General features: G+C 44.7%; 1 protein-coding gene across 1 annotated transcript in view; it reads left to right on the forward strand.

Moving 5' to 3' along the window:
• acox3 (acyl-CoA oxidase 3, pristanoyl) overlaps nucleotides 1–21,432 on the forward strand; it is a 151,827-nt gene that overhangs the window by 108,445 nt on the left and 21,950 nt on the right. The window contains exon 14 of the mRNA XM_078213482.1: nucleotides 1,629–1,744. Coding sequence (XP_078069608.1) covers nucleotides 1,629–1,744 — 116 coding nt within the window. The remainder of the gene's footprint in view (nucleotides 1–1,628; nucleotides 1,745–21,432) is intronic.

A 21,432-nucleotide genomic window follows, 5' to 3' on the forward strand; every position in this document is an offset into this window, starting at 1 on the left:
TTTCTGTCCACCGCAAACCAGCAGTACAACCACCCCAGATCCCTTTCCACCGTGAATACCGAGGTAAAGTATTCATTAAGCAGCTCCGCCATTTCTAACGGTTCCGCACAAACTTTTCCCCCTTCACCTTTTAAGGGTCCTATGCCTTCACATCTCATCCTTTTACTCTTGACATATTTGTAGAAAGCCTTGGGATTCTCCTTAATCTTACCCGCCAAGGTCTTCTCATGACCCTTTCTCGCTCTCCTAATTTCCTTCTTAAGCTCCTTCCTACATCCCGTATACTCCTCTAAATCCTTAACACCTCCTAGCTCTCTGAACCTTCTGTACGCCTCTCTTTTCTTATTCACCAGGTTCATCACAACCTTCGTGCACCACGGTTCCCGTACCCTACCAACACCCCCCTGTCTCATCGGAACGTTGTCATGCAGAGCTCCAGACAAACATTCCTTGAAAATCCTCCACTTTCCTTCGGTACTTTTCCCCAAGAATGCCTCCTTCCAATTTACCTGTCTAATTTCCTCCCTGATGACACTGTATTTCCCTTTACTCCAGAGAAACACTTTCCTAGCCTGCCTGATCCTATCTCTTTCCAATGCTATCGTGAAGGAGATAGAATTATGATCGCTATCCCCAAGATGCTCACCCACCGAGAGATCCTCCACCTGTCCAGGTTCATTAGCCAGCACCAGATCAAGTACAGCCTCTCCTCTAGTAGGCTTATCCACATACTGTGTCAGGAAACTCTCCTGGACACACCTAACAAACTCCTCTCCATCCAAACCCCTAGCCCTAGGGATATTCCAATCTATGTTTGGGAAATTAAAATCTCCCATCACGACAACTCTGTTATTCCTACATCTCTCCAGGATCTGTTTCCCCATCTGCTCCTCAACATCTCTGTTACTATTGGGCGGCCTATAGAAAACACCCAGCAAAGTTACCGACCCCTTCCTGTTCCTAACCTCCACCCACAGAGACTCCGTAGTCAATCCCTCCACGGCGTCCACCTTCTCTACAGCCGTGACACTATCCCTGATCAACAGTGCCACTCCCCCCCCTCTCTTGCCTCCCTCCCTGTCCTTCCTGAAACATCTAAAACCCGGCACCTGAAGCACCCAGTCCTGTCCCTGAGACATCCAAGTCTCCGTAATGGCCACCACATCACAATTCGAAGCAGCAATCCACGCTCTAAGCTCATCCACTTTATTCACTACACTCCTGGCATTAAAATAGACACATCTCAGACCTTCAGCCTGAGCACTTCCCTTCTCCATCACTCGTCTAACCTCCCTCTTACCCTGTCTACATTCCTTATCTATTTGCGAGCTAACCTCCTCGCTCTCAGTCCCCTCATTTCGATTCCCTCCCCCCAACCTTTCTAGTTTAAAGTCTCTCCAGCAAATTAAGCCTGCAAGACGTCTAATTGTTTCCACAAAGCGGTGGATTAGATACAAAGCAAGAATAGACAGAAAGCTAGGAGAGTCAACTAAATATATGGTTAAATAGAAGCTTTTTATGGTGGGAGAAGGTTCAGGAAGAAAATTCCACTGCAATGCCATGATGTCTGAAAACTCAGTCCTCAATGGAAAATATTGCTAACTAATGCATTTCTGCTTGTCTTTCAGTTGCTTTGGCCGCCTACAAATGGCTGGTTTGCTACCTGTTGCGTGAGAGCCTCATGAAGCTGGATGATGAGAAGAATTCGGGCAAATCAGATTTTGAGTGCAGAAACAACAGTCAGGTAAATGGTTTGGAGTGACAAATCATGGAAAGGGCTATATCTTTGCAGTCACTTTGTTCCCCAATAATTTAACTGTTTACTAATTATTTGATCAAAACAGTGTTTTGGAGACGTGGGAGGAGACCTGCTACAAATGGGCTTGTGTTGTGAATGCACTGGGAAGAGGAAGTGCAGAAATGATACCCACATTTTCGCATTAGAGAGTAAACAGATGTTATTGCACCGACTTGTAAGCAAGAATAACCAGACATATTTGAACATTTAACATAATTACATTATGTTTGGAGCTCTTAATACACAAAAATTATGGACACCTGAACTCCTTAGGGTATTTTTGATTTATCCCAGGTGAAGCTAGCATAAACAGTAAAGAAGACACACTTTCCCTCTCTTGAAGGAGTCCCTGGTGTGTGATTTATAGGCCACAGTTTTAGCCTCCCCCCACCCCAGTAGGTTCTGAGGCCTGGCGAGGAGGAGCATAAAATTGCATGGAATGGGTTCCCTCTAGAATTCTGCCTCAGACTGGAAGCTTGCCCTCGCACTAATTAACATACTTAAGTCTTTAAGTGGCCATTCAAATTTTAGCGAGTGGATGATAGATCAGGGATAAGGATCCTAAAATTGAACAAAGTTTGATCTTGGACAGGAATAGGGTTGGGTGGAGGGGCTGCCTTCATCAGATGCCACATTCTAACTGCGGACACTCTCCCCTTAGGACCCAATGACCACCGGACACCCCTTTCTCTCACTGCCGCCCCCCTCACCCATTGATGTATCTCCTGAGACCTCAGTCTCCCCCATCGTGATCCCCCAGGCTTTCCCTGTCAAGATTAGTTCATCTTCAGTGCAGAATCACAGAATTGTTACAGCACAGGAAGAGGCTATTTGACCTCATTGTGTCTGTGCTTCCTCTCTGATGGAGCAACTATCTGGTGCCATTCCCCCATCTTCTCTCTGTAGTCCAGCACATTCTTCTTTTTCAGATAATAATTCAACTCCCTCCTGAATGTCTCAAGGACCCTGCCTCTGCCACACATTCAAAGCCCTGAGATGTTTTGAAGTCGGGGTGTTGCATTGTCTGAAGTAAAGATCTTGAGGTTATTGAGTTGTCTCTACAACTACAATGGCTTCCACTGTCAAATTACCAGTGGTTCCTTTAAAAGATAAGCATAGTGTGTGGAATCAGCGTTTACAGGAAGGAGAGAAGATTCCTTGCTTCTATTCTGCAAACTGGCACCCCTTTAGCTGCCTAGTTGCTTTATAGCAGATCAAGGAGGCGATGGCCTCCCTATGGGGAATCATAGAACCCCTATAGTACAGAAGGAGGCCATTCAGCCCATCGAGTCTGCACCGACAATAATCCCACCCTATCCCTGTAACCCCACATATTTACCCTGCTAATCCCCCGAAACTAGGGTCAATTTAGCATAGCCAACCAACCTAACCCACACATTTTTGGACTGTGGGAGGAAATTGGAGCACACGGAGGAAACCCACATTGACACGTCAAGAATGTGTGAACTCCGGGTCCAAAGAACAAAGAACAGTACAGCACCGGAAATAGGCCCTTCGGCCCTCCAAGCCTGTGCCGCTCATTGGTCCAACAAGACCATTCGTTTGTATCCCTCCATTCCCAGACTGCTCATGTGACTATCCAGGTAAGTCTTAAACAATGCCAGCATGTCTGCCTCCACCACCCTACTTGGCAGTGCATTCCAGGCCCCCATCACTCTCTGTGCAAAAAACGTCCCTCTGATATCTGAGTTATACCTCGCCCCTCTCACCTTGAGCCTGTGACCCCTCGTGATCGTCACCTCCGACCTGGGAAAAAGCTTCCCACTGTTCACCCTATCTATACCCTTCATAATTTTGTACACCTCTATTAGGTCTCCCCTCATTCTCTGTCTTTCCAGGGAGAACAAGCCCAGTTTACCCAATCTCTCCTCATAGCTAAGACCCTCCATACCAGGCAACATCCTGGTAAACCTTCTCTGCACTCTCTCTGAAGCCTCCATGTCCTTCTGGCAGTGCGGCGACCAGAACTGGACGCAGTACTCCAAATGTGGCCTAACCAGCGTTCCATACAACTGCAACATCAGACTCCAGCTTTTATACTTTATACCCCGTCCTATAAAGGCAAGCATACCATATGCCTTCTTCACCACCTTCTCCACCTGTGCTTCCACCTTCAAGGATTTGTGGACTTACACACCTAGGTCCCTCTGTGATTCTATACTCTTGATGGCTCTGCCATTTATTATATAACTTCCCCCTAGATTAGTTCTTCCAAAATGCATCACTTCGCATTTATCTGGGTTAAATTCCATCTGCCATTTCTCCACCCAATTTTCCAGCCTATCTATATCCTGCTGTATTGTCCGACCAATGTTCATCGCTATCCGCAAGTCCAGTCATCTTCGTGTCATCCGCAAACTTGCTGATAACACCAGTTACACCTTCTTCCAAATCATTTATATATATCACAAATAGCAGAGGTCCCAGTACAGAGCCTGCGGAACACCACTGGTCACAGACCTCCAGCCGGAAAAAGACCCTTTGACTGCTACCCTCTGTCTCCTGTGGCCAAGCCAGTTCTCTACCCATCTAGCCACCTCTCCTTGTATCCCATGAGCCTTAACTTTCTTAACCAACCTGCCATGAAGGACTTTGTCAAATGCCTTACTGAAATCCATATAGACAATATCCACGGCCCTTCTTTCGTCAACCGTTTTTGTCACTTCTTCAAAAAACTCCTCCAAATTTGTAAGGCATGATCTCCCTCTTACAAAACCATGCTGTCTGTCACTAATGAGATTGTTCCGTTCTAAATGCACATACATCCTGTCTCTAAGAATCCTCTCCAACAACTTCCCTACCACGGACATCAAGCTCACTGGCCAATAATTACCCGGGTTATCCCTGCTACCCTTCTTAAATAACGGTACCACATTCGTTATCCTCCAGTCCTCAGGGACCTCACCTGTGTCCAATGAAGAGACAAAGATTTCCGTCAGAGGCCCAGCAGTTACATCTCTTGTCTCCCTGAGCAGTCTAGGATAGATGCCATCAGGCCCTGGGGATTTGTCAGCTTTAATGTTACCTAATAAACCTAACACTTCCTCCCTTGTAATGGAGATTCTCTCTAACGGGTCAACACCTCCCTCTGAGACACTCCCAGTCAACAAGTCCCTCTCCTTTGTGAATACCAATGCAAAGTATTCATTTAGGATCTCCCCTATTCCCTTGGGCTCTAAGCATAATTCCCCTCCTTTGTCCCTGAGAGGTCCGACTTTTTCCCTGACAACTCTTTTGTTCCTGACATATGAATAAAATGCCTTAGGATTCTCCTTAATCCTGTCTGCCAAGAACATTTCGTGACCTCTTTTTGCCCTTCTAACTCCCCGTTTGAATTCTTTCCTACTCTCTCTCTATTCCTCCAGAGCTGCATCTGTTTTCAGTTGCCTGGACCTAACGTACGCCTCTCTTTTCTTTTTGATCAGATCCTCAATTTCCCTGGTTATCCACGGCTCTCGAATCCTACCTTTCCTATCCTTCCTTTTTACAGGCACATGCCTGTCCTGCAGCCTTATCAACTGTTCCTTAAAAGACTCCCACATGCCAGACGTGGACTTACCCCCGAACAGCCTCTTCCAATCAAGGGCCACCAATTCCTGCCTAATCCAGCTATAGTTAGCCTTCCCCCAATTTAGCACCCTACCCTTAGGACAACACTCGTCCTTGTCCATTATTATCCTAAAGTTAACAGAGTTGTGGTCACTATTTGCCACATGTTCCCCTACCAAAACTTTGATGACCTGACCGGGCTCATTTCCCAGAACTAGATCCAGTATAGCCCTCTCCAGTTGGGCTATCTACATACTGTTCCAAAGAACCTTCCAGAACTCATTTTACAAATTCCTCCCCGTCCAGACCCCCAGCCCTAAGCACTTTCCAGTCTATACCAGGGAAATTAAAGTCTCAGGATGTCTCTGAACAGGCAGAAAGCATTCTGAAGGGAGAAGATGAACAACCAGAGGTCATGGTACATATTGATACTAACGACATAGGAACAGTGATGAGGTCCTGCAGCAGCAGTTTAGGAAGTTAGGTAGAAAGTTAAAAAGTAGGACTGCCAGGGTTGTAATCTCAGGATTGCTCCCTGTGCCATATGCCAGTGAGGCTAGAAATAGGAAGATAGTACAGCTCAACACATGGCTAAACAGCTGGTGTAGGATGGAGGGTTTCACATATCTGGACCATTGGGATCTCTTCCAGGGCAGGTGGGACCTGTACAAGAAGGACGGGTTGCATCTAAACCGGAAGGGCATAAATATTCTGGCCAGGAGGTTTGCTAGTGTCACACAGGAGGATTTAAACTAGTTTGGCAGGAGGGGGGAACCAAAGCAAAGGTGATTTGACTGAAAGGGAACCAGAGAGTAGGGCCAGACTCAGAGGAAGAGCAGGCAGGGTGTAGTTCCTAATCAAAGAGGGTCTGGTGGACTGAAGTGCATTTGTTCCAATGCGAGAAGTGTAACAGGTAAGGCAGATGAACTTAGAGCTTGGATTAGTACTTGGAACTATGATGTTGTTGCTATTACAGAGACTTGGTTAAGGGAAGGACAAGATTGGCAGCATAATGTCCCAGGATACAGATGTTTCAGGAGGGATAGAGGGGGATGTAAAAGGTGGGGGGGGTTGCACTACTGGTGAAAGAGAATATCACAGTTGTACTGCGGGAGGACACCTCAGAGGGCTCATACAGCGAGGTAATATGTATAGAGCTCAGGAATAGGAAGGGTGTAGTCACAATGTTAGGGGTTTGCTATGGGCCGCCCAACTGTCAATGGGAGATGGAGGAACAGATATGTAGGCAGATTTTGGCAAGGTGTAAAAGTAACAGGGTTGTCGTGGTGGGAGATTTTAACTTCCCCCTATATTGACTGGGACTCACTTAGTGCTAGGGGCGTGGATGGAGCGGGGTTTGTAAGGAGCATCCAGGAGGGCTTCTTGAAACAGTATGTGGATAGTCCAACTAGGGAAGGGGCCATACTGGACCTGGTATTGGGGAATGAGCCAGGCCAGGTGGTTGACGTTTCAGTAGGGGAGCAGTTCGGGAACAGTGACCACAATTCAGTAAGTTTTAAGGTACTGATGGATAAAGAAAAGTGTAGTCCTCAAGTTAAGGTGTTAAATTGGGGGAAGGCTAATTACAACAATATTAGGCAGGAACTAAAGAATGTAGATTGGGGGAAGATGTTTGAGGGCAAATCAACATCTGGCATGTGGGAAGCTTTCAACTATAAGTTGATATGGATTCAGGACCGACACATTCCTGTAAGGATGAAGGATAAGTAAGGCAAGTTATGGGAACCTTGGATAATGAGAGATATTGTGAGCCTAGTCAAAGAGAAAAGGGAAGCATTTGTCGAGGCTGGGAACACACGAAGCGATTGTGGAATACAAGGAAAGTAGAAAGAAACTTAAGCAAGGAGTAAGGAGGGCTAAAAGGGGTCATGAAAAGTCATTGGCCAGCAGGATTAAGGAAAATCCCAAGGCTTTTTATAAATATATAAAGAGCAAGAGGGTAACCAGGGAGAGGGTTGGCCCACTCGAGGACAGGGGAGGTAATCTATGTGTGGAGCCAGAGGAAATGGGTGAGGTATTAAATGAGTACTTTGCATCAGTATTCACCAAAGAGGACTTGGTGGATGATGAGTCTGGGAAAGGGTGTGTAGATAGTTTGAGTCATGTTGAGATCAAAAAAGAGGAGGTATTGGGGTTCTTGAGAAACATTAAGGTAGACAAGTCCCCAGGGCCTGATGGGATGAACCCCAGAATACTGAGAGAGGCAAGAGAGGAAGTTGCTGGGGCCTTAAGAGCAATCTTTGTATCCTCACTGGCTACATAGAAATCATAGAAACCCTACAGTACAGAAAGAGGCCATTCGGCCCATCGAGTCTGCACCGACCACAATCGTACCCAGGCCCTACCCACATATCCTTACATATTTACCTACGCATCTCAGGACACTAAGGGGCAATTTTTAGCATGGCCAATCAACCTAACCCACACATCTTTGGACCGTGTACCACATGGGAGGTAAGAAGTTTAACAACACCAGGTTAAAGTCCAACAGGTTTATTTGGTAGCAAAAGCCACACGAGCTTTCGGAGCTCCAAGCCCCTTCTTCAGGTGAGTGGGAATTCTGTTCACAAACAGGGCATATAAAGACACAGACTCAATTTACATGAATAATGGTTGGAATGCGAATACTTACAGCTAATCAAGTCTTTAAGAAACAAAAAAACGTGAGTGGAGAGAGCATCAAGACAGGCTAAAAAGATGTGTATTGTCTCCAGACAAGGCAGCCAGTGAAACTCTGCAGGTCCAGGCAACTGTGGGGGTTACAGATAGTGTGACATGAACCCAATATCCCGGTTTAGGCCATCCTTGTGTGTGCGGAACGTTGGCCGAGTTGCAAGAGTATGTACCGTGTACCACAGTTGCCTGGACCTGCAGAGTTTCACTGGCTGTCTTGTCTGGAGACAATACACATCTTTTTAGCCTGTCTTGATGCTCTCTCCACTCACGTTGTTTTGTTTCTTAAAGACTTGATTAGCTGTAAGTATTCGCATTCCAACCATTATTCATGTAAATTGAGTCTGTGTCTTTATATGCCCTGTTTGTGAACAGAATTCCCTCTCACCTGAAGAAGGGGCTTGGAGCTCCGAAAGCTTGTGTGGCTTTTGCTACCAAATAAACCTGTTGGACTTTAACCTGGTGTTGTTAAACTTCTTACTGTGTTTACCCCAGTCCAATGCCGGCATCTCCACTACATGGGAGGTCCCAGAGGATTGGAGAATAGCCAGTGTTGTTCCTTTGTTGAAGAAGGGTAGCAAGAATAATCCAGGTAATTATAGGCTGGTGAGCCTTACGTCAGTGGTAGGGAAATTATTGGAGAATAATTCGAGATAGGATTTACTCCCACTTGGAAATAAGTGGACGTATTAGCGAGAGGCAGCATGTTTTGTGAAGGGGAGGTCGTGTCTCACTAACTTGATCGAGTTTTTCCAGGAAGTGACAAAGATGAATGATGAGGGTGGGGCAGTGGATGTTGTCTACATGGACTTCAGTAAGGTGCCTCATGGCAGACTGGTGCAGAATGTGAAGTCGCATGGGATCAGAGGTGAGCTGGCAAGGTGGATACAGAACTGGCTCGGTCAGAGAAGACACGGTAGCAGTGGAAGGGTGCGTTTCTGAATGGAGGGCTGTGACAACTGGCGTTCCTCAGGGATCAGTGCTGGGGATCCTTTACTGTTTGTAATATATATAAATGATTTGGAGGAAAATGGAACTGGTTTGATTAAGTTTGCGGACGACACAAAGGTTGGTGGATTTGCGGATAGCAATGAGGACCATCGGAGGATACAGCAGGACATAGATCAGTTGGAGTCTTGGGCGGAGAAATGGCAGATGGAGTTTAATCTGGACAAATGTGAGGTAATGCATTTTGGAAGGTCTAATACAAATAGGAAATATACAGCAAATGGCAGAACCCTTAAGAGTATTAATAGGCAAAGGAATCTGGGTGTACAGGTACACAGGTCACTGAAAGTGGCAACGCAGGTGAAGAAGGCAGTCGAGAAGGCATATGGCAGTGCTTGCCTTCATCAGCCGGAGCATTGAGTTTAAAAATTGGCAAGTCATGTTGCAGCTTTATAGAACCTTAGTTAGGCCGCACTTGGAATATCGTGTTCAATTCTGGTCGCCACACTATCAGAGGATGTGGAAGCTTTGGAGAGGGTACAGAAAAGATTTATCAGCATGTTGCCTGGCATGGAGGGCATTAGCTATGAGGAGAAGTTGGAGAAACTTGGTTTGTTCTCACTGGAATGACGGAGGTTGAGGGGCGACCTGATAGAAGTCTACAAGATTATGAGGGGCATGGACAGAGTGGATAGTCAGAAGCTTTTTCCCAGGATGGAAGAGTCAACTACTCGGGGGCATAGGTTTAAGGTGCCAGGGGCAAGGTTCAAAGGAGATGTATGAGGCAAGTTTTTTATACAGAGGGTGATGGGTGCCTGGAACTCGCTGCCGGGAAAGATAGTGGAAGCAGAAACGATAGTGACTTTTAATGGGCATCTTGACAAATACATGAATAGGATGGGAATAGAGGGATATGGTCCCCAGAAGGATAGGGGGTTTTAGTTCAGTCGGGCAGCAGGTCAGTACAGGCTTGGAGGGCTGAAGGGCCTGATCCTGTGCTGTAATTTTTCTTTGTTCTTTGTTCCGCACAGGCAGTGACCCAAGCTGGGAATCAAAACTGGGTCCCTGGCGCTGTGAGGCAGCAGTGCTAACCACTGTGTCACAGTGCCACCCATTGTGCCACTGTGCCACCCATGGGAGGTGATGGCCTAGTGGTATTATTGCTAGACTATTAATCCAGAAACTCAGCTAATGTTCTGGGGACCCGGGTTCGAATCCTGCCACGGCAGATGGTGGAATTTGAATTCAATTTTAAAAAAGTATCTGGAATTAAAAATCTACTGATGGCCATGAAACCATTCTCGATTGTTGGAAAAACCCATCTGGCTCACTAATGTCCTTTAGGGAAGGAAATCTGCTGTCCTTACCTGGACTGGTCCATATGTGACTCCAGAGACACAGCAATGTGATTGACTCTCAACTGCCCTCCATGAGCAACTAGGGATGGGCAATAGATGCTGGCCAGCCAGCGACGCCAACACCGCAGAAATGAATAAAAAAAGTAGGTGTTTATAGATTCCTTGCTTTGTCTTTCCCTGGATGAAGCCTTTTTTCCAAAAGAATGTCTGTGGATCGGCTTTTTTGCTGCATTTCAATGATTTTTACAGGTAAAGCAAGAAGGCTATCTTTATAATGTGATTGTACAACAATACCAAGTCACTTTCCATGTAACTCCATTATAGTTATCCAAAGTTTCCTTACCCTATGCAGTGATTAAAAGAGATAAGGTTGTTAATACCTTACAGTGGCTAATCAGTTAGTGTCAGTGTATTTGGAGGATGTGTCTTCGCACATTTGGTGGCTGAGAGGAATTAGGAGTCAGATGCACAACAGGCACTGATGTTAGGTCATTGAACTGAAACATTGGCCTGAATTTTTCCAACCCTTTGGACACAGGTTGGGAGGAGAGGAGTGCTGGCAAAATGGCAGGGGAAGATACTATTTTCTTTCTGCTGCTATGGCATATTGTTAGCAATGGGAGGCTCAGTGGTGCAGTCCTCCACTGGGTGCTGTTAGACACTCGGCCATTCTGGGAAGGTTGGCAACTGGGTGCACAGGTTAGATAGGAGAGAACGTCATAAGAGATGAGATATGTTCATGTCTAGAGATGATATGGTATTGGATGCATGCGAGGCAGTGAATATTGAAATAAGGTTATGCATACAAGTTCGGGAGAGGCAAGATGATGTTGAGGGTACTTATTTAAACAGGGATTTATTCATAGCTGCCAATCCATGGATAAAGTGCTCAGGATGCAATATTGTTGCTTACTCAACTTGGCTATTAACTGTAATTTTTCAATAAAATGGAATGCAAAAATCTTAAACTGAAGCTGCAGATCAGGAAAAATTACAGTGAAGTGACATAGCTCAAATCGTAAAAACAAATTCAAATTCAAATCAGTTTCAGTTTTTCTGAATGTGTCCATACCTAATAAATACATATTTGGTGGTATAAAAGCTGCAATTAAACTCCAATATCAAAACAAGGATCATTTTTAATAATTTCATAATAAATTATAACTTTGTACTTCACCAAAAGTTGGATGGACATATAACTTTAAATTGCATGACCATTGTGATGCTATGTAAGCTATCTTCAGAGATCTAAGGCAACAGCTGAATTCACTCATTCTTTTACTTCTGATCTCATAAGGAAAACATTTTCTGAGGAGGATTTTAACTGATGTTTCATTCTATTGAAAATGGCAAAAAAATGTGTGTTGTGTTGCATAGCAGCAGATATCACAGTAAAAACAGACATTAAATCCATAGGAAAGCCTGCTTTCAGCACACGTTGAGCTTACACTAAAGAAACATATGTTTGCTATTCACGTCTTTTTTTGTGCAGTGATTTAAATATGTAATCAGTAATCCCATGTTTGGATTTTTAATTCAGTCAGAATCACTGGTTTGATTTACATTGTAAACCTTAACAGTAATAATTTTATCTTTATCAGAAAGCGATCATTTCACTTTTGATATACAGCAATATAACCACCAGGGTGTTGGGCCTGAGACTTAACAAAAGTTGTTTTTGTACTTCTTTTGCCAAAAATAAAGCCACATGGCTAATTGAATACAGATGAAGATGACAAACTCAATTGAGATTAAATGATTTAAGGAATGCATAAAGAATATGGGTCAAAAGTAAATTATTCACAACGTATCTATAAATCTGTGCAATACAAAATCTGGAATGCATTACGAGTGACTAAAATATTTCAAAACAACAATATTTCTTACATTAACTGGATTGAAACATTAATATTTTGTCATCCGTCACCATCCAGGACAAAGCCGTTCTGTTTGATCGGCACCCCATTCCACTGTCTTAAACGTTCACTTCTTAAACTATGAGGCACTATGGCTGCAGCCAGTAATATCTACAAGATGCACGACAGCAACTCACGAAGACTTGTTTGATAACGCCTCATATGCTGATGATCTCCACCATCTAGAAGGACATGGGTAACAGGTGCATGTCAAACCATCCCCTTCAAGAACTCCTTCAAGCCATACCTGATTCTTCATTGTCATCTAATAAAATGTGGGTGCATCTTCACCACATAGATATTCAATAAGGCTCACCAGCACATATTCAAGGAAAATTCGAGATAAGCAATAGATATTAACCTTGCTAAAGACATCTGAGAATGAATTCAAAAAAATGAAATAAATCAGAAATAAATCTACAGTTTAGTTTTTTCATTATAACATAGCTCTTAAAGAACATGCACATTTTGTGTAAGAAGATGAGGTGCATCATGCAGTGAATGCTCATAACACAATACACTTCCCTATCTTTTCCATGTTTCCCTGCAACCTTTCCTTTTCAGAATGATCCAGTTTATTTTTAAAGCCTTAATTGATCCTGCCTCAGTTAGATTCTCACCACATTCCAGATCCTATTCACCTGCTGCCTAAAAAAGCTTTTCCCCATGTCACCGCTGTTTGTTTTGCCAATTACTGTAAATTTCTGCCCTCTGGTTCTCTATTCTTCCACCAATGGGACCAGTTTTTCCCTATCTATTCTGTCCAGACCCCTCATGATATTGAATACCTGCATCAGATCTCCTCTCAGTTTTCCCCAAGGATATCAATTCCAACTTCTCTAATCTTTCTCCACAACTGATGTTCTTTGTCCCTGAAACCATTCTCATAAATCCTTTCTGTACCTCTATCTTTTCAATTCCTTACTAAAGTGTGGTGCCCAATGCTGAACCAGTGATTTATACAGGTTTAACACAACCTGCTTGCTTTTGTGTTCTATGCCCCTATTGATAAGTCCGGGGACTTTGTATCAGCAGACTAAGCTTGCATGATTTCAGTCTGAGCTTCCACCCCAGCGCCCAGATTTTCAATGACTCCTGTTTGTGCTGCAGTGGAAGTTACTGCATCATGATTTAGTCCACAAGTGAAGTGAAAAGAGGATTGACTCCAAGCTCTCTGCAAAGCCCTGTGCCAAATTGGTGTTTGACTCCTCAGTGCTCCTCAACCTGACCACAGGTTTGCTGTCAGACTTGCCAATGCTCCAAACAGTTAATTGTGCACCCCCATATGCCGCCTTCAGTTGGCTGTGCCATTGAAATCCTCACCTGAGTCATTTGCAACATGGACCTCAGCCTCCGGTGAGCTGGCCCTTGTACTACTCCTGTCCCAGCTCTGTCAGAGTGCAGTTGTGTCCAATGTCTTACCATGTGCAGATCTCACCTGTATCTATCTATCCTCTGAAGTTTGCATATTGTCAACATCTGAACAGATGACTGCTAGTATTAGAGGGGATGATGGTGCTTCTTAATGGAAAATCCTGATAATACTCAGCAGAACTAAGAAAACCTGTGGGGATGGGAAAATAATTAACTTTTCAGAAGTTCTGATGAAGGATCATTGACTTGAAATGTTAACTGTTTCTGTCCGCATTGATGTGGACAATTGAGATACTAATTTCCTTGCACCAGGCCAATGCACTGGAATAATGTTGACATTTAAGGAGTGTAATCATAGAACTGAGTTAGACCATTCAGCGATGAAGTGCTGGTGGAAATCTGCACTTCCCCTGCCCCGAAAAGAATTGAAGCTGTGCCAATTAAAAATTTCAAAATTGATCAATATTTGTTAGGCATGGGTATGGAGTTAAGGTACAGATCAGCCATGTTCTAATTCAGGGTTTCCTAAACTCTTTGAGCTGCGGAACCCCCAGACTGGAATTTTCCAGTCGTTCTTGCAGGTGGGATCTGCCAGTCTAGCCGACAGTGCACCCCCACCGCGGGTTTCCCAGCAGCAAGGGCTGCGTTCAACGGGAAGCCCTGTTGACAACAGCAGGACCAGAAGATCCCGCCGTTAGCCAGTGGAGGGGCCTCCACTGCCGAGAAAAATACAGCAGTTGTGTGGAAAATCCCGCTGCTAGTGACCTTCCAAGTGTATCACGGAACCCCAAGCATTTTTATAATAACGATGCCCCTTTTTTGCCGCAAAATAGGTGCAAACATAAAAATCAACTATAAACAAGTCCTTTCTAGCGATATCTATGCATATATTTGGAAGAGGAGCACAGTCACAAATAGCCAGCTAACATGGCCCCCTCACATTAAGCCCTGGCTGCCACCCTCCCATGGTCCCTTAACATTAACACTGGAAGTAATACCCAGTTTAGGGGTGGGTAACCAAAAAGGTTTCCTGATTTTAAAAAATGTAAGTCTGTGTTATTTTAAATGGGAAGAGTAATGCTGGAAAGCTAATACTCACATCGGACACATGCATCTCTCCTTCCCTCACACACAGATACAACTTCCCCTCTATTTCTTTCTCTCACTCTCTCTCTTTCTCTCTCTCTCTCAAACACGCACACATATCTCCCTCTCTCTCACACATCTCCCTCTCATTCACTCACGCGTACACACACACATGCGTCTCCCTCTCACACACAAGCATGTCTCCTTCTTCCTCAAACACACACATGTAGATACACACATACGTACCCCTCTCTCTCACACACACATGCATGTCCTCCCCCCTCACACACTGCACCCTCCTCTCTCATACACTTGTCCTCCTGCCCCCAAGACCCTCTATGCTCCACCCACCCCAATTTCAAGGCCTGCTGCTTTTTCCCCCAGTGAGGCCCGCTCTGTGCCTCCCCACACTTCTGCAGAAGCCAGCCTCTGATTGAACAAGCAGCTCAGCAGCATTTTTCAAATGTGCCTGCCTTGCCACAGACCACCTGGGAGGCTTCCATGGACCCCAGTTTTGGAACCTCTGCTCTAATTTACTGGAGGTACTGACTTGAAGAGGTATACTTATTACTTGTGGCCCCATTAAGTGTGGCACAAACAAATTAAGAACTACTCCATTCTTTGAGAGGTACCACAGACTCTGGTTATGTACTGTGGATAACTACCGCCCTTCTGTAGACATTGATTAATATTTTTAACCTCGATAAAACACTGAGAAAAAGGTTATATGTTGTCCTGGCCAAGACTGTCTCAGTGGAATATATAGGATATCCCTAATATTGTAGCCAGCGTTTCCTCTTTTAAAATAATGTGGGCATTATGGAATGCCATGTAATGAGGCCATTGCAGCCATTTCCTGGATAGCAGTCAGTGGTATGCATGATCATGGGGCAGTTTTCCTCCCAATTGCACCTAAATGTTTGGCAGGCAGCTGATACTGGATTCAGGAATAACTTGTATTAAACAACTTGCTAGACTTTTAAAACTAATGTCCACTTTTAATCAGCATTTTATATGGGCATGACTAATTATTAATGTGGTTGTAATAATGGAATAGTATTTGTTACAAAAGCAGAAAATGCTGGAAAATCTCAGCAGGTCTGACAGCATCTGTGGGGAGAGAATAGAGCCAATGTTTTGGGTCTAGATGACCTTCATCATTGTGTTTGTTGTTTGTCTGAATAATTAAAGCAACATAAAGTTTGCAGGATGTTCAATACCACCAAGAGCCACTCTAAAGAAGCGATTATCCTTTGGCATAGTGTTGAAGGAGCTATACTGGAAGAGAACATGGATTGCTGGATTATGGGTACATCATTATAGCTCTATTTCTGACTTGTCTTCCCTCCAGTGTGGCTGGGAACCCAAGATCACCACCTCTGCTTGTACAGTTTAATTGCATTCTCTTAAGAAGAGCACAGTGAACATTGCACAATATTGTTGGTGTGTGAATCGAGGACAATATTGTATCCCAAGCGCTAACTATTGTCCTGTAGAGGGAAGTGGGAATTAAATTGTCGCACTTTTGGAGTTTGATTGTTGCAGATGACACTAGGTTAGGAAAGCTTAGAACCATGTTAACCTGCAGGGTAGACTCAACTCAATACCTTTATCAAATGCCATAGTGACCAGTGTCTGGACCATGAATGAAACCTAGCAGAATGGACTTGTTGTTGGGAATTAGAATTTATCCCACTTGGCTCCAGATAATGCTGCAAGTGAGTGTTCTAATAGGTAAAAGTGGACCCCAAGGGATAAGCAGCAGGAATCTTATCTGTGCACTTTGCTGACAGACTTTGCAGTTTTAGTTAATTCTAAGAGTTTGCCTGCATGTCTCTAAATCTTACTGTCAACCTGCATCCAAATTTGCTAGGCTTGGATAACTGGGTTATTTCCCTTTGATGAAGACTTTATATCAGTCTATCAGAAGCACAATGATTTCTCTGTAGCTTGGTTTGGAGACTGTTAACTGTAGTGGTGAGCCTCTGCTGTAACTGCAACTTAAACCTCATTGAGACATTATTTTAATGCAAGTTATTCATTTGTCCAGACAAGAAAAAATGCTTGTGGTGCTTTGCTTTGTGGTTCTTACTCTGATGTTACCACATGTGACCCAAATGTGTGCTGTGTGAGTTACCAGTAAAATTAGGAAGGTAAAAATGGTTTTTTAATGTCTAGTAAATAATTAACAACATATACAGCAGGATTAATCAGACGCTATTGTTAAAAATTTCCTCCCCTGCCTGTTTTACAACAGCACACCCAGCAAAATAAAAAGCTTCTGGCAACATTTGCTGTTCTACTGCACATTTAATGCAATAAATTAAATAACAAGCCTATAATTTTTACAGTTTATTTTCACAAACATGTTAGCATCCAACTACCCTAACACAAGAATGGAGGAAGATGTGCAATATAAAATGTAATGGTCTGAATGTATCAAAGAGAACTTGTAATGTTATTCTTTTAAAACCATACTAATATCAAACCACCAAGTTATCTGTGATTACATATTCTATATGTAATCCTTTTATTTTCTGAGCTACTGCAATTACCGATGAGGGCCAACATCAAACATTTAGTGAGGAATTTGCCATTTTTGAAATGAAGTGCAGTGGTGGATGGGTTCTGCACAGTATTTCCTGCAGGGCTACATGGCAGGAAATTGCACACAATTTTGCACTCTCTTGTCCATCTTATGCAGAGGCAAATTTCTCGCTGAATAAAATGGCAGGTCGGAAACTGATTAGTCCACTCCGCCATCATCTAATGGGTTCAAGGGGGCGTACACCATATTTAAACACCAAGCAAACTCTCTCTCCAGCCCAGTTCAGAAGAAGACATGTGGAAATTACTGCAGCAAAGGAGAAAACAACTCCTGGAGCAACACTTCCCTGGAGGCTCTCATAGATGGTATGGAGCAATAAAGCTCTACCCCAGGAATTGCTCCAGAAAGCCTCCTGCCTCATCTCCCCAGCCTGGGCGACCACTGCCTGGATGGCGAGGACATCAGGTAACTGCCCTCAAAATGCAGTCCAGTGAAGGAAGACGACAAATGATCTCATCCGCTTTGCCAGAGTAAGTCAACGTCTCCTCACTCCAATCTCACACTCACATTATGGCGTCATGCACTCAAAGGATTACACTGCTCCTGGATCTCGCACAATATTAACAGGAGACGCATCATCTGTCTCACTGGCACTTCTGTATCACCAGCATCTCATCTGTCATGCTGCACAAACTCCATCCTCACCCCTTACTGGGGAGGGCTCAACACAAACAGTGGACACGCATGCTTCCCAACCTCTCCTCCATCTCTTTTCATCATGTTCCATCCTCTTCCATGCCAAGCTTGCCACAAGAAGGAGCAATCCCAGAATGGAGGAAGGAGGTTCAATATAGTGAATCTAACTAAATTTGTGGAGAATGCCATCAGGCTGGCAGGAGAGGACAGGATCATTCCTGTGGGGAAGGCAAGATCAGCTTCTCCCGGCAAGCCAGAATGGATGAGCCCTCCATGAGTTCATCATATCCTGACATTATCAGTGAGCAATGTTGTATTCAGTCTGTTCACAAACTAGATCTATCTTCTCTCTTTTACAGACACCAATAAGTCCAGACACACCAGCAGAGCCAACTGCCCCCAAGCCACCACAGATGAGGAAGCTGAGGATCCATTCGAGGAACACCCTTTACTGCATTTACCTGCACCCTCCACCAGCTCAGAGACACGCACCTCAGTGGGTTCTAGTTATAGAGTCGGCTTGAGGTTACACTCTGGGGAATAGCTCACTGTCCGATCTCTACAGTGATCGGAGGCAGTGCCAGTCTTGGTCTCTGGCAATTGGAGGACTGCAGGCGAACAAGCACCTGCTGAGTGACAATGGGCTTCTGGAAACAACTATGGCAGATGTACTGGAGATGCGATAACAGACGGTGGAAAAAGGATTTGTGAGAGGCAGTTCACAGACTAGAGCGAAGGTTGGAGGAGTCCATCCACGCTATGTCTGATGTCATGGTTCCGACATGCAAGTGCCTTGATGTCACCATGGGAAGGTTGGCGACTGCCTTGGAGACCTTTGTCTAGTAGATCCTATTGGATCTATGCTTGGTCCTGCATTCTACTGCTATAGGTATTGGTGGGATCCATGAGTGGAGTGGCATCTTGACCTTCCTTCAGGTGCTCCTTCTCCTCAGAGTCAGGCTTGGGTCCTCAGACACCCACAGGGATGAGGATCAGCAAATGGACATACACCCAGGTGACTCTGATAGTGTCAAGTTGATCCCAATCCCCTCGGCCTGTGACCCCATCACCGCCAGCTGCACAGGCCAAGGAATGTAAAACTTGACCCACAACAGGGCACCCAAATTAGGCCGGGGCCCTTCAGCTCCCCACCCGCTAGAGGATAGCTGCCAAAGTCATCAAAGATAGCAAGGCAGTCCAATCAGCATGCTGCCTATATCTCTACTGCAGGTGTTGAGGATGCACCAGGCTGTAGCAGCTAAGTTAGAAAAATTAAGAAGCTTTGATTTCACTTCTAGGTCATGCATGTTTAATCATTGTAAGTATCATATCTGCTCATCGTGAGAATGGTGTCTTCATTTGAAAGCATTGTGCATTTGCATCTTATTGCAAGTGTGATCCATGCTCCCATTCAGTGTTTGTCTCCCTTTGTGAGCTTCATCTTTGAGTGATGTGTAGCTGATTGCGTGATCCTTATTCATGTGTTGTGTCAAGGAGATGTGTGAACTCCTTAATGAACATGTGCAAAATGCGCTAGCAACGCCCTTTACAAGACAGTATGGAGTTAGGCATCCTGACTAGGCATGGAAGAGTGACTGTTTTTGTCTCTCCAATTGAGAAGGTTGTCTGTAGGGATTCTATGATTCAGGTGCTGGAAAATGGGACTGAAATTTTAAAAAGCAAGGAGGCCCGGTGGCACAGTGGTTAGCACTACTGCCTCATTGCACCAGGTTCAATTCCCAGCTTGGGTCATTGTCTGTGTGGAGTTTGCATGTTCTCCCCGTATCTGTGTGGGTTTCCTCCAGGTGCTCCGGTTTCTTCCCACAGTCCAAAGATGTGCAGGGTCGGTGGATTGGCCATGCTAAATTGCCCCTTGGTGAGAGGGGGATTAGCGGGGTAAATATGTGGGTTTATGGGGGTAGGGCCTGGGTGGGATGTTGTTGGTGCAGCCTTGATGGGCTGAATAGCTTCCTTCTGCACTGTAGGGATTCTATTCTATGATTCATTGTTTGTGCCAAAACGCAAGACCCGCAGCCATGATACTCTTGTCCAACCATGCACGCACCTCAGTGTTCACAAAAACCTTCCCAGCAAGGTGGCCACCACCACATCAAGGCTTTTGACACACTGTCTGCACGGTTGTAACAACTGTCACCTCCCTGAACGCACCAATGGAGGGTTCACTGCTGACCTTTCCAATGAACAGGACCTAGTGAATCATGAGGCTTGAAAGTACAAGGCTCATAATGCTGAGATTGGAGGGTAGGTCTTATGAGGAAAGGTTGAGGGAGCTAGGGCTGTTCTCTCTGGAGCGGAGGAGGCTGAGGGGAGACTTAATAGAGGTTTATAAAATGATGAAGGGGATAGATAGAGTGAACGTTCAAAGACTATTTCCTCGGGTGGATGGAGCTATTACAAGGGGGCATAACTATAGGGTTCATGGTGGGAGATATAGGAAGGATATCAGAGGTAGGTTCTTTACGCAGAGAGTGGTTGGGGTGTGGAATGGACTGCCTGTAATGATAGTGGAGTCAGACACTTTAGGAACATTTAAGCGGTTATTGGATAGGCACATGGAGCACACCAGGATGATAGGGAGTGGGATAGCTTGATCTTGGTTTCAGATAAAGCTCAGCACAACATCATGGGCCGAAGGGCCTGTTCTGTGCTGCACTGTTCTATGTTCTATGAGATTGCTCTCGAAGTCACTGGTTGTGAAGTCCTTTCCACAGGCTTGACAGTAAGGGATGAAAGCAATGTGGATGTATGCTTTTGGGTGAGTAGATTTTTAATGAACATTCATGAGATGGTAAAGTATACAAATGGGGCTCCCGCTATGGGACCTGCCATGTACCTGCCATAAGTGTTTTCCGCCAATGGATTTCTGATTTTTGGCCTCTCTCCAAATTCTCTGGCCCTGCCTGTAACAGGCTGGAGGGGAAACCTCCACCCTTAATGTGGAAGACATAATGGTAGAGAGTTTAAACACAAAGTCAAGCTGTTAAAAACAAACTTAAATTCTGATTTGTATTTGCATTAAAATGATGGTGACCAGTTACCTTGCCTTCCAAGTAAGGTATTATTTACATTCACCATGCATTCATTCTGAATGTAAACTAACCCCACGTATTTACCCTGATAGTCGCCCTGACACTAAAGGGCAATTTTTCATGGCCGATCAACTTAACCCACACATCTATGGAGTGTGGGAGGAAACCGGAACACCCAGAGGAATCCCACATAGACACGGAGAGAACGTGCAAACTCCACACAAACAGTGACCCGAGGCCAGAATTGAACCCTGACACAGTGAGGCAGCAGTGCTAACTACTGTTCCATTGTTCCAGACGTGTTCTGGACTGGCATGTTTTCCAGCTGGCATCGCGGAGAATTGGGTGTAGGTGGGAGATTCTGGATAGGCCTTCATCTGCAACCCATTAGCGG

Source organism: Mustelus asterias, chromosome 1 (assembly GCF_964213995.1).
Source record: "Mustelus asterias chromosome 1, sMusAst1.hap1.1, whole genome shotgun sequence".
NCBI classification, from domain to species: domain Eukaryota; kingdom Metazoa; phylum Chordata; class Chondrichthyes; order Carcharhiniformes; family Triakidae; genus Mustelus; species Mustelus asterias.